General features: G+C 36.8%; 1 protein-coding gene across 14 annotated transcripts in view; it reads left to right on the forward strand.

Moving 5' to 3' along the window:
• Positions 1 to 7,387: 7,387 nt before the first annotated feature.
• LOC136037189 (ATP-binding cassette sub-family C member 5-like) overlaps positions 7,388 to 13,849 on the forward strand; it is a gene marked incomplete at its 5' end in the record, with an annotated part of 142,045 nt that continues 135,583 nt past the window's right edge. For all 14 annotated transcript variants that reach the window (XM_065719749.1, XM_065719751.1, XM_065719753.1 and 11 more), the window contains 3 exon segments: positions 7,388 to 7,552; positions 9,142 to 9,300; positions 11,409 to 11,556. In XM_065719749.1, the coding sequence (XP_065575821.1) occupies positions 7,388 to 7,552; positions 9,142 to 9,300; positions 11,409 to 11,556 (472 nt within the window).

Below are 13,849 nucleotides of genomic sequence, written 5' to 3' on the forward strand. Positions count from 1 at the left end.
TTTTAATTTATTTGAAAAAATACCCTATTGGAGGATAATGTTTGAAATATTAATAAAACACTGATGAATAGCAGACAGAAAAAATTATTATACTCTTAAGAGTGGCCATATATATGTATGAAGTATTTTTCACAAAAATACCATTAGTAATTAAATAAAAAATAAACTGTCACACCCACTCTATTTTCTTAAAAGCCCTATTTCAAGATCATAGAAATAAATGAAAATATAAATGAGTAACTTAAATCAATCTGTTATGATTTCAATAAACTAGAAATGACGCTTTTGCCTCTTGGATAATTTATTGTTGGGGGGGGGTCTGGCAATCCAACTTTTATTTGTGATTATTTCTCTCCGTTTTAGTTTTAAATATCACCGCTTCGTTTTTACTTTAAAATTCCCTTTTACTTTAAAAACTCTGGGATTGAAGAAGATAAACCCTCAGGACCTAAAGGATATACTACTGCCACTACTAACAACTCATTCCAGCACCAAGGCGCTTGATGCCAACACAGCTGTACAAGGTCCTTCGTTCACCCCCAATCTATCCAAAGTTTTTCTCTCTATTCCCTCACACGAAGTTCAAATTTCCATTCAAATTTCCTCCAACCCATCTATTAAAAGTTTTACTCTCTATTCTCTCACATTAAAGTCAAATTTCCATTCAAATTTCATCGAAGTTTCAAAGTTTTAGTCTCTATTCCCTCACACGAAGTTCAAATTTCCTCAAAGTTTCAGTGTTTTACTTTCTGTTCCCTCAAACGAAGTACAAATTTCAATTCAAATTTCCTCCCACCCAATATATTCAAAATTTCACTCTTTACCCTCCTTCTATGGAGTTCAAAGTTTTTTTTAGATCCCTTCGTATGACCTCTTGCCACCCCATTTGTGGACGATCTTCTTTTCATTTGGACCCAGCTGGATGGCCAAAAACCTAAATCTTCTGTAATCTATCATCTTTTATTTGTAAAAAGTAGCCTAAGTATTTTAGCCTTTGATTCAATTTAACCCTAGAGAGTTGGACCGAATAACATGTCTTTTGCTGCTACAGGATCAGTCAAACGAGCATCTAAAGACGTCCTTATACAATTCCTTTAGAAAACATCTAACTCCAAGCTCCCACAAAACTGGAGGTCCCGACGACTTCATGCTGTCTGGTTATAAGCTGGCTTCAGCATTTTTTGTAGAACTGAGAAGGAGCTATTAGTCTCTGGCTGGCCATTGTTGAACCCTTAGCTTATCTTGAGGTCAGAACAATTTAGATGATTTGAATAATATAATATGGTGACATTAAACTTTACGGTGTGGAATCATAACTACCATTTTTACATTTTTACTGACGAATTCGGATGTTTTGAACTGGGCTTATTATGAATTTGAGGAGTTTTTCCCCCAGGCTTAGGAAACTTAAAATTAAGTATTAAAAATTTGCTAATTCAGGTAGTAGCACTGGGATACTGAGACAGGGAGTAAGGCTCACGGTAAACAAATAAGTTTTTTTTCTTGCAGGACAAAGCGTCTCATGGGTAATTATGACGTTGATAGATGCAAGGGCGAGTATTTGAGAGAAAATTTCATAGTATAGTTAGATATGAACGTAGAGAGTTTGTAGTTTGATAATGGAAAAGATGGAGGGAGTAATTTTGAAAAAAATAGTTAATGAAGATAACAGAAAATGTATTAGGGAGGAAAGTTTGAAAGGCAGCTTTGAATATTAGTGAAAACACTTTAAGCTTAGTAGGAAAAAGAAGTGACTTATGCAAGAGCAGTGCTTCCACTTTTCGATTTCAATTTTCCCTATTTTCATACTAATTTTCCCTAGAAGTCCTCGTGTTTAGGTCTGATTTCTCCCTATTTTTCTCCCTAGAAAAAAGGATATTTTGCCCTAGATTTCCACAGAATTTACATGAGATCTTTTTACTTCAGATAATGATAACAGCATCTTTTACACTAACGAGAATACATACAAAAGTTCAAACTGAGATCTTTTTACTTCAGATAATGATAACATCTTTACAATAACGAGAATACATAAAAAAGTTCAAACAAGTGTTATCTTCAGCACTTCATCGCACGTAGCGTTTGCCTTCGTCTTGAAGCCAGCGACAGCTTTCGGTATACTGACAGTTGATGAAGTTTTATCTTCGTTTTTCAACCAGTAATTGACTCGGATCAGTGAGACTAGGGTGACATTTTCGAGACTATTTCTCATGTCTTTTTTGATCAATTTCAGGAGGCTGAACAAACGTTCAGCTGGAACGTTGCTAAAAGGTAGCGAGAATATCAGTGAAATGCACTTTCGCAGTTCCGGGTACTTGATTTCGCCACTGCGAGTCTTCAGACCAAGTATTTTCTTCCAGTATTGTTCAACTGACAGGTCTTCAACTTGGGCATCTCCCAAATGAAGCTCAGTGACATCAGTCATTGCCTGTGACCCCCATTCTACGTCCGTTTTCTGGAGGGAACACTTTTCTGTTAGAACAGGAAATCTCACAAATAGTGGCCTTAGAGATCTTGGGTTCAAATTTCTTGCATTCCTTGGTTCAACTAAAGCCACAATGTCATAAATTTCGTCTTCAAACTTGAACCGGTCTTTGATCTGCTTGATCAGGACTATATAGTAGTTTCGACACGACTGGTAAAAGAGAGATCAATGTTATCACTTGGCTCTTGAGCATCCTCGAGTTCTTGCATGGAATCGATTGCAGCTATTCCAACATATGTCTGGTTTAAAGCCAGGTACTCACTTGAAAGGTAAGGATCCAGTTCAGTAAACGAACCAACACGGCGAATATAGTCCAATTTCATGAAGTTAGACGCAACATCATTCACAAGTTTGCTGACACTAAGCCTCAGGGAGTGAAGAAATGGGAGTTCGGATTGAAAAACTGTATTGAATTCGTTGGAGAGGCCAAGAGAGTAGTCCATGAATTCAAGGTATGGCTTTGTCAACTTGCTTTGTAATGTCGACAAGATAAGGTCATTTGTTGCAGTTGGGTCTTCAAACGTGGTTTCTACGAAATACTGAATAAGCGCAACCCGTTGCTCAATAAGCCTCTTCACACAGGCCTGAAGGGATAACCAACGGGTCTGTCCCGGAGCAAGAATTCGGTGTGCTTCGCATCGGAAGAACTCCTGAAATTCGGCTAACTTCTCTCGCCTGGAAGCGCTTCTGGAAAAGTGGGCATAGATATTTCGCGCCAAGTCTTCGAGTATCTTGGGAAGTGACAAACATGCATATGACGAGCATAAGTGAATAAGATGGCATGAGCATTTCACATTCAAGATGTGTGGCACCATGGCTTTCATAAGGGTTGAAGCAGATCTGTTGGCTCCAAACATGACGTTAGTTGTATCTGCACAAAATCCAACAATATTTTGCCAGGGAATCGATTTTTCTTCAATGACTTGCTTGATGCGGTTAGTCAGGCCCTCAGCCGATCCATCACTACACTTAACCATATCCAATACTTCGACATGAAGTTTTAGATCTTTCTCGCTAAAAAATACAACCATGATAGCTAGCTGTTTATCAATAGTACGATCAGTGGTTTCGTCAATTATCACAGAGAAAAAAGTGGTTTTGAGCAACTCGACTAACTGGTTCTGTAGCACCAACGAAAAATTCTGTCGCAAAATATTTGTAGCTTTCTGTTTACCCAATGTGACCCCTGCCAGGGCCTGGTCTTTGGGAAATAATTTTCTGAGGAAAGGAATCAAGCTGTCTGCAAGACGTAATGGCAGATTATGTTCTGCCAAAAATATGCAGATGCGCTGTTCAATTTCTTTGGAATGACTGCCTACAGTCAGAAGTTTTTCAATGCTACCAGACTTCGTCTCGATTTCACTGCTTGCTTTTATATGCTGCTTGGTCAGGGCATGCTTCGTCAACTCCGATTTCCCACAATACACATACTTCAAACAGAACTTACAGTATGTTACATAAGTCTTTTTCTTTGACTTGTTTGACACTCTTTTCTCTATCCATTTTTTACACATTGGTAACTGAAGCCACTTGTCAACAAACTTTTGCTCGTATGTTTTCTTTTGAGAATTCTGCCCTGAACCCTGCTTTTTTTTGGAGGAGTCACCAGGAGGTGAACTTCAGGAACATCATCATCTTCGTCATCCAGTCGTCTTTCGGGACTAGATGCAATTTGAAGATTATCTTCCTCTGAGTCAGTACACTGGCTTTCAGACGAACTTTGCATGTCAATGATCTCTAGAAAAAGTTTTTTATTAGTGATCAAAACTGGTCTATTTCTATAATCACTTGTACAAGGGTACACAATAACTAGATCATGCTAAACTATGCTCATGGGCATTAAGGTGCATATCGTCAATTAACTTAAATTACCTCATGTATATTTTAAGTTTGCAGTATGGAGTACGGATGGACCGAAAATTTGCAATGGTTGCATTGCACTAGTTTGCAAAAATCAAAACGAAGTTTTTCCAGCTTGATAAATGATAATTAATTATTTATTATGTTGTTTGTTGGTTGGTTTAGAAAATGGTTAACCTTTACTACTGCACGCCAGCAAAAACGTAGGTTTTTCCATTAGTGCAGTAGATGTAAATAGTAAAGAGTTAAATTGTCTTTATTAATAAAGTAAGTATCAAAGTAAAGTATCTTCGGATTTGGAACACCACTTTAAATGGAAAAAGAAATTTGTGACCGACTTCTTCACTAGAAGAGCTTTGTTTTGATGTCTTCTAACCTAGGAGGGACCAACCCAAGCAAAAACAACACAATAGAAGTTTCTCTGTAAACCTAGCTTAACAAAATACTTTAATTTGCTACTTTCATATCGCTGCAGTCCAAGGCAAAACAGTTTTTCCATTAGTGCAGTAGATGTAAATAGTTAAATTGTCTTTATTAATAAAGTAAGTATCAAAGTAAATTATCTTCAGATTTGGAACACCACTTTAAATGGAAAAAGAAATTTGTGACCCACTTCTTCACTAGAAGAGCTTTGTTTTGATGTCTTCTAACCTAGGAGGGACCAATCCAAGCAAAAACAACACAAAAGAAGTTTCTCTGTAAACCTAGCTTAACAAAATACTTTAATTTGCTACTTTCACATCGCTGCAGTCCAAGGCAAAACAGTTTTTCCATTAGTGCAGTAGATGTAAATAGTAAAGAATTAAATTGTCTTTATTAATAAAGTAAGTATCAAAGTAAAGTATCTTCAGATTTGGAACACCACTTTAAATGGAAAAAGAAATTTGTGACCCACTTCTTCACTAGAAGAGCTTTGTTTTGATGTCTTCTAACCTAGGAGGGACCAACCCAAGCAAAAACAACACAAAAGAAGTTTCTCTGTAAACCTAACTTAACAAAATACTTTAATTTGCTACTTTCATTATGCTGCCGTCCAAGGCAAAACAGTAGATTTTACATGATTCCAAATGGCAAGTGGCAGGCAAGTGGACATGAACAAAAGACTAGACTAAATATTATTGTGTGAATCATCAGATTAAAAATAAGGGTACTCACAGCTAGTTTTAACAGAATGCAGGGTCCTTTATAGACAGTATAGATTTCAACTTTTCTGCAAAAAAGCCACAGTTTGCACCAACACCAGCATCTGTCCCTAAATTTTGACACAGAAGCCACAGTCTGCACATGTTGTATAGGAGGGTGACCTTAGGTCAGTGTCTTTCAAGACCGTACTTGGTAGAAATAAGTCTTTCAACTTCCGTAAATGTCTTGTATACCTTCTTCTATGATCAGATTGTAGCTGGAGCCTTGTTTTTTTTTTTAGCTAAGCAATGGAGAGTGCCATTTTGTGTCAGGATGAAACATCAACGCCTGCCAATTATCAAGTCAAAAACTGTTCTTTCATGGTTTAAATTATATTTTCTTACTTCATAATTAAATTTAAGCCCTTCTGACCTGTTTAAAATTGATGTAGTCACAAAATCAATTAAAATATTCATTTTTTAAGTAGCAGAATTGCTTTTTCTTTTTTACTCCTAAGAGGTCAGATGTGCTTTAACTGGACTGTACAATCATAGAAGGGAATGTATAAAACTGAAAGAAAATTTGAAAAATTATAGTTTCTGACCTTTCACCCATCAACCTAAGGTCACCTCCTTGGGCAGCTGGTGCTGCCCAGGCTCTCGGCTAAGGCAGCTGGTGCTTTATTTGGATAATCCCCTGTGGATTTGCAGATAGATGACCACGGGAAAAGAGGTCACCAGCAGATTGAAAGAATCCCTAATGCTAAGTGCATAGGTCGCATGCTCCTATTCTACAATTGCTGCCTAACCAATACTCTTTATGTTGGGCAGTTTACACCCAATCAAAGGCATTGCTTAAAAATAAACTAAATACTAGGCTACCTAAACTAAATTACTAAATACCTAATGAATGAAAATCCAAGGGATTAAAGTCGTCCCTTCCTAATGAATGTCATTCCACGCTTTAGCTTTTTTTTGAAATTTCGCGCTGATCTTTGCAATATAAGCCAGTGTTGCGGCATAAGTATGTTCAAGAAGACTGAGCATAATCTGCAATCTTTAAGAATTTGTCAGCCTTCGTTTGAAAAATTCGAATTTTCCCTGAAGATCCCTAAAAACCCTTACTTTACCCCAGATTTCCCTGAATCCCTAGATTCAAAATAAGTGTCCCTAAAAGAAGTGATTTTCCCCTAAAATAAGGTAATCTCCCTAGAAGTGGAAGCCCTGTGCAAGAGGTTTCTGAGCAGTGGTGTCAATTCATAAAAATGTAGGAGAAGCGGGGGTATGTATTTTTGAAGATCTGACAGGTATTTTTTCAGTGAAAAAACCTAGTCAAAGATTACAATTAAATGAACTGAAACAATAGTTACAATTCCTGAATTAGCATTAAACGACAAATGCTTCTTACTAGACATTGTTTTTCAATATTTATTTCATTTTCGGTAAAAAAAAGGGCTAGGGCTCTCTTTGCTACGTTGCCCCTGGGGGTGGCGTGATTGGAACGGGACTTCAATTAGCGATTTTGTAATTGTCTAAAAGACATGGGGAAAACATACTGAGAATCCCTTAAACGATGGAGTTGATGTAGAAAAGAATAAAAGTTTCGACAATTCGGAAATGAAGGAATATGTACATCGTAAGGAGGAGTTAGATATAATATTAAAGGGACGAAACATTATAAAGCATCATGTGCTGATAGCATGGTAAATTGGATTTTGAAATAATGTGATTATGAAATCAGAGATAAAAATAAGATTAAGAATATGTTTTTGAAAACGGGGAAATACCTAATGACTTTAGAAAAACTTTAATGAAACCCCTTTTTGAGAAAGGTCCCATCACGTGTGTCATTTTTCATTTAAGCTTTGTCCAATTTTTTTTACTTAAATTTATATCAGCCGTCCTTACATTTGTATTGCAGGTTGGATAATGTAAATCGAGAGCACTTATATAGACTGCTAAGTCAACCATTAGTGGATCGATACTCAAACCAGCCTAAATGTCCGAAATATAAAACAGGCAGAGGATTTACGAAGTATTCAACTTCGCTTAAGCACTTGAAGCCGATACGAAGACGAAAAGACCCGTGAGTCTTGTGTTTTATTCTAAATAGGTAATAAGTCGAATCATTGTAAACCTTCCAGGATTGCTGGGAAGTTAGTCACCAGGTTTTGAGCCAAAATGCTTAAACACATCAATACAGGAAACTTGTAAAAATCATGAGATCGGTTCTCGAACTCCCATTTTTAATGTATGACAATTTGTTTTGTTCATTAATTTTTTATTAGTAATATTTTTCAGCATTAAAGTTTCTCTAAGGGGTTTCCATTGCTCCCTTATCCCAGACCTTCGTGAGTTTGGGAGCTTACGGTCAAACAAATTCCCATGAAATTCCCATTGAAGTGAGGTGGAAAATGCCTAATCCTGCTATAAGTACAAGTACTTTACTCAGGAATCATAGCTTGCTTCCTTACTTTTTTCAACCCAGCTGCATGTTGAAGAATTTCTTGACTGGTCAGGTAGATTTTATTAATGGTATTCGAAGAAAATACCGTACTGGTTACAGCTCTCTTTTCTATTTCGAAATTTTATGAGTACCCGCAAACATTGATTTTACATGCGTGTTTTCTTGTTTTAACTTCCCTTCATTCCGTCCGTTCATATAATATATACAGCATTAGCCATGCTGAGCAGAATTAAAAGTATCAAAGCAACATTGTCACATGTAAGCTAGTAAATAAAAATTGGGAAAAAAGATATATTTCTCAGACTCCATAGTTATGCCTAGTTGCTAGTTGCTAGATGACACTTTCTTCTTCTGGGCGGGTTTGAGTAGCATTTTTCTGAGTCCCCTTCGCAGTCAAATCGTTAGAGCTGATTTAGAACATAAACGCAATTTTGCCGGCCAGCGAAGAAACATTTCCAACTCTGATTGGAAACAGAAGGGAAACAAACTTTCGTCTATACACAGAGATTATTTTATTGAGTGGCGTAAAATCTGGCTGTCAAGGGGAAATCTCCCTCTGGTGAGAACCTAAATTTATAGAAATCAACACCTATTATCATCACTGACAGTATACTGTTACTTAGTTTAACTAAAAAGGTCAAATAAAGCTAATGCTTGAAGCAGTATAGTGACACCCAGTAAAATTTGGAAAGGATAGAAGGGCTTGTGATTTTACTGAGTTATTATAGAAAGGTTAATTGGATTTTTCTAAAGGACTGACCAAAGCTTCCGTTCGTAGCAGTTTCCATGACTCTTTATGTTTCTCTTAAACATATTTTTATTTTGTTCATTTTCATTTTGTTTTTTGCCTTAGTATTCTCTTTGAATTCCAAGTGTTAATATCTCTGGTTTTTAATTGTAAGTTTGATTTTTTGCTCGTGTTTTATCCAAGTTTTTTTTTTTGTTTCTTTTAATTCAGGTATATTTTTTAATTTGTTTTTCTTAGTCTTTATTTTTTTTTTCTTTCTTTTGTCTTGTAATTGATTTTTTGATTTTGCATCTTGATGGAGGTTTCAGCTGTAATAATTGTATTTTCTTCCCTTTCCCACTCGCTAAGCATTTTTTTTTTGTATTTTTTTTCTTATCTTGTTTCACTGTTGCAGTCCGTTCAAGGTTTTAAATTTGTAACTTTAGTGCGTTTTAAATTTAGTATATGTACCTTTTTTCAGGGGATCCTTAATCATGCCTCTGGACAAAGCTGGCTTTTTTTCATTCATGACCTTTTCTTGGATGTGGAAGTTTATCAAAATTGCATATGAGCGTGGATTGGAACCTAACGATCTTCCAGTATGTTCCCAATTGGATAGCTGTGAATACAATTCTCAAAGGTAACTTTTGATACAACCTCAATAACACCTGTTTAAAAAGAATATCATGGCCAAAAGCTTATATAGCTCAACTAAAAAGTCGGTCCAGGCATCTTCAGTTCCCCGTTTTGCCTACAAGTCCAGTGGACATTGTCCGTCACGAGTCAGACCAAAAATATCGGTCATCCCCAATGCATGTGAACAGTCTCAGTTGCCTGCAAGTCATTTAGATATGTTCTGTCATAAATCTTTGAATCATTTCTTTGGGGTCTCCAATTGCCTTCAAATGGGTCAGAGAACTGATTGGCACGTGATCGTTAAGTCACCTGGACGCACAGACGTACAAGCGACCTGAGCCTAATACGCCTGTCCAATTAGAGTCTCATGTGGGTGTCCCTGGAGGTATTTTTTGGGGGGTAAACGCTTAGGCCCGTTGAAACTAGCAACCTCTACTGCGTAGGCGACATTCTTTTAATATCAGACGATTTCCAAGTTCTCTGTGTTTCTTATTTATAGTTTGTCTCAGCAGCTTCCCGTACCTATCAACGTTGGCCCAGCAACTATTTCCGTTTCTTTTTTCTGAAACACTAAAGCGTCCACTTCAGCTCAGCTTTTAAGGCCATGTGTTGGTGCCCGGTCCCTTATTATCAGATAAATGTCCTTTTTCTCCTACATATAGATTTTCCTATAAGGTAATTTTAATTACGCTTTAAATTCTCTTGTAGTAACTAGCCTAGTTAAATATCAATTTAAAGGTACCAATTTCGCAAGAGGGAATAAATTGGCTTGTATAAAAATTCATGCATGAGTCATCTAACTGGTTAGCTAAATATTGGGCCATTGATTCTTAGTTTGTGTATGCTACAAGTTCATTTTTGTGTTTCATTAGCTTGATGCACCAACGCAGATACCTCTTTTGTGTATGTACCTTTAGTTATTTAGTTCCCGTTTAGGGTTCATCAGTAGAGTTTATGTTTGGAGTTGGGATAGATGATACTGGACTTGACATGGGTAAATAAAAGTGAGTGATATTCATATGGTTGTTATTCTTTTCTATGCACTGTGGTAGGATTGAGATGAGAGTATTTCAAGCCACCTTCATTGTAATTTCCACTGCAGGACCCGTTCCCCTCCAAAGAGATATTTATATATAAAATATTGGTGGTACAGACCGTGGCACCGTGGGCCAAATATTGTGGCACATGCTCCCTAGAGGTAGTACACCCGTTGTACCCATGCTGGTCATCGTTGTGGGAAGCCCACAGCACGAATCAGTGAGGGTAGAAGTCGTAGAATCCGTGTCGCATCGGAGTTGACCGTGGCACCGTTAGCCGTGTTACTTACACTAGTGGTATCAGGACTGATAAAACTACTTATACTATTTATAAAGGTAGGTTCATCAACTGCAGTGCTAATTGCGCTACTAGATAAAAACAGTTTTGGATCTGTTTGTAAGCATTTTTGGCCTTATGTCCAAAGCGACAGTGAACTCTTTCTGTTTGACAACGGCATTTTTTTGATGCTGAATTACTGCGTCACTATTTTTGTGCTACTGAGCATGAATCACATCTGAGAGGCTAATGCACAGACACACACCATACTCCTAATAATGGCAAAATTTGTTCGGAGATTATAGGTGGATTCCACCTATTCAATATCGCAACTCTGTCAATGAACTAAAATGTTGTTCTTAATGTTTATTTCCATCTTCTTCATTCTCAAAATATTTGTTTCATGTTCATGCTATAACTCAATTTTTCTTTTTTATTTCATTTTTTCACAACTAAAGTGGATCACTTCAAATTAGTAAATGGATCACTTGGTGACCCGTGGGTCATGGGTTGCTGACCCCTGCCTTGGGTTAGGGCAACCAACAAAAATGATGATTTCTTAAATCTGGCGAGTTGCTTTGTTGTCTAGCTTCTCCCTTACAAGTATCACTGTAAATATTATATTGTCCAACGATTATGATGCATTAGCATTATTTACCGCTTGGTGGACTACCAGTATCTTTTCTTCAAAGAGAAAAGTATTACAAAGATAGGAAGAGTCCACTTATTTGAACTCACTTTATGGTTTCAAATTGATAAAGTTTGACTTTTGTTAAGCTTAATTTCCGCATTTTTTAGGTTTGCACATCTTTGGCTGGAGGAATTACGATGCCAAGGACGTCAGAAAGCTTCCCTAGGCCGTGTTATGTGGCGTTTTTGTAGAACAAGGGTGTTAATAACGATGGGAATCTTTCTTTTATCACTAACTTTGGGATTTCTTGGACCAGTAAGTAATTTAAGGAATTCTTACGTATATAATATTTTGTGTCCAGCATTATTGTTTTAATTTAATTTATGGTTTTATTTTCTAATTTCTTATAATATTGTCCAATTTTTGTATTTGCTGGTTTAGTACATGTAGGCTTCAAGGGTCTGCTCAGAGGTATAGGTAGATAGATTTTGAATTTGGATAATAACAAACTAATATATCATCGTATTCTCTCTGAAAGGCTGTATGGAGGGAAATGTAGGAAGAAAAAACAATAAGAAGCAAACACAATAAATAGACACCAAAAAAGAGAAGAAAATGACGAACTGCCGGTCACGAATTATTGCCCGCCAAAAACCGAGCAAGAGCAAGTACCAAACGCAATAAACAATAGCAGCATTCAATTCCAATTCGGCCCAGAGACATCAATCGCAGAGGGGCATTAAAAAAACTTGACAACATTTAGGGTCAAACAGTTAGTGTAAAATCTTAGAACTGCTCTCTCACGAACCTTCCAGAAGTTCAACCACGCGCTGCACTCCCTCTTAGAATGTTGAGTGTTTAGCTAAAACACCGAAATGAAATTCATGAAAAAAACAAAACAAAAAACATTGAAGTTTTGAAAACAAAGGCAGCAAAAAAAGTAGACTGCAAAACATGGTCTTTTAAAAAATTCTACTTAACATCGAGACTGAAGATATTGGTCGTTAATTAGCCCAATCTCTCTGAGGTCCATCTTTATGTAAAATGGTCACAAGCGGACCGGGAAAAACTCTGATTTCGAAAGAAAGATTTACAGATCGTGTCAAAGAAAAAATAATTTAAGGAAACATGAGTTTGGCTCCTTTTGTGGGCATAAAATCGGGACCAGAAGACACTGAGCTTTTAACTCATTAACAATTCTAGTTATTGTAACCTCAGAAATTGATTTTAAGACTTCAAAGGATCTACCTCAGGCAAGTTTGAATAAGACACAATGTGAAATTAGCTTTAGAAGAAGAGGAGCTTGCTGAAGAAGCAGTGATTTTCTCAGCATTAGCAAAATAAGTGGTAAATACTTCTTGAACGTGAACGTTTCAACTTGAAAAACTGAGCTATCGACTACCCAACTTTTGAGGAATATATGAAAGCAGAGGCCAGAGCTTACGAGGGAATTGATTGCCTGCCGAGTTTTCTGAATATTCTTTCTATAAGTCGGTAATTCTCGAATTTATTAAATAAAAAAAAACAAGTTTTTTCAACTGAAAGTAAGTAGCTACATTAAAACTTAAAACGATCAGAAATTATTACATATATGAGGGGTTCGCCCCCTAGTCAACACCTCGCTCTTTACGCTAAATTTAGAATTTTGTTCCAGTTCTTTAAGAATGATCACTGAATCACAAAGGCTGTTAAATTAAAACAATATGGCTCTTTTGAATGTACTAAAAACACTTTAGCGTAAAGAGTGAGGTATTGACTAGGGGGCGAACCTTCATATACGTAATAATTTCTGTACGTTTTAAGTTTTAATGTTGCCCATTGCTTTCAGTTGAAAAAACTTGTTTTTTTTTATATATTTCTGATCGTTTCTTAAATAATGTTGAAGTAGAAGGGATAAGGGATGAGGAATAATGTTGAGTAGAATAAGGTTGGGGGTAGAAATGTCCCTACCCCCATGAAAACTTCCTTCTTGGAGAGATCCTTCTACTTAAATCCCTCTCCCCCCACCAAAAAAAAATCCACCCTGAAAACGTCTGTATACTTCCCAGTAACCAATACTATCAGAGGAGTGTTGCCTATAGTAAAGGCCATACGGCTCCGATGTTTTATGATTATTATTTTTCCCAGGGGCCCTTCATATGGAACGGGTAGTCGTATAAACTTCGGAGGGGGCTCATTCGATTGAAAATCAGAGATTTTAATCCCCAATTTTAGTCAAAAGTGATCGGAGGGCAACTAGCCCTCCCACACCCCCTTTTCTTCAAAGGCATCAGGTAAAATTTTGAGATAGCCATTTTGTTAGAAATAGTTCTAAAGTATGAGAACAAAATCTCTGGTCTCGACACAACTCCCCAGGAGCCTGAAGCAGGCATTTTAAGTTATGCCCAGGGGGTATATATGGCTCTTATAAAAGGGATACTCGTATAAACTTCAGAGATGGCTCATTTGATTGGAAATTGAAAGTTCTAGTTCAATTTTTAAGAGTCAAAGAGAACTGAGGGCAACTAGCGCCCCCTACCACGCCTTATTTCCCCCAAATACATGAGATAGCTATTTTGCTAAAAATAGTTCAGAGGTCAGATAACAAACACTCTGGTGTCGTCACAAC

This window comes from Artemia franciscana, chromosome 16 (genome assembly GCF_032884065.1).
Source record: "Artemia franciscana chromosome 16, ASM3288406v1, whole genome shotgun sequence".
Classification (NCBI taxonomy): Eukaryota; Metazoa; Arthropoda; class Branchiopoda; order Anostraca; family Artemiidae; genus Artemia; species Artemia franciscana.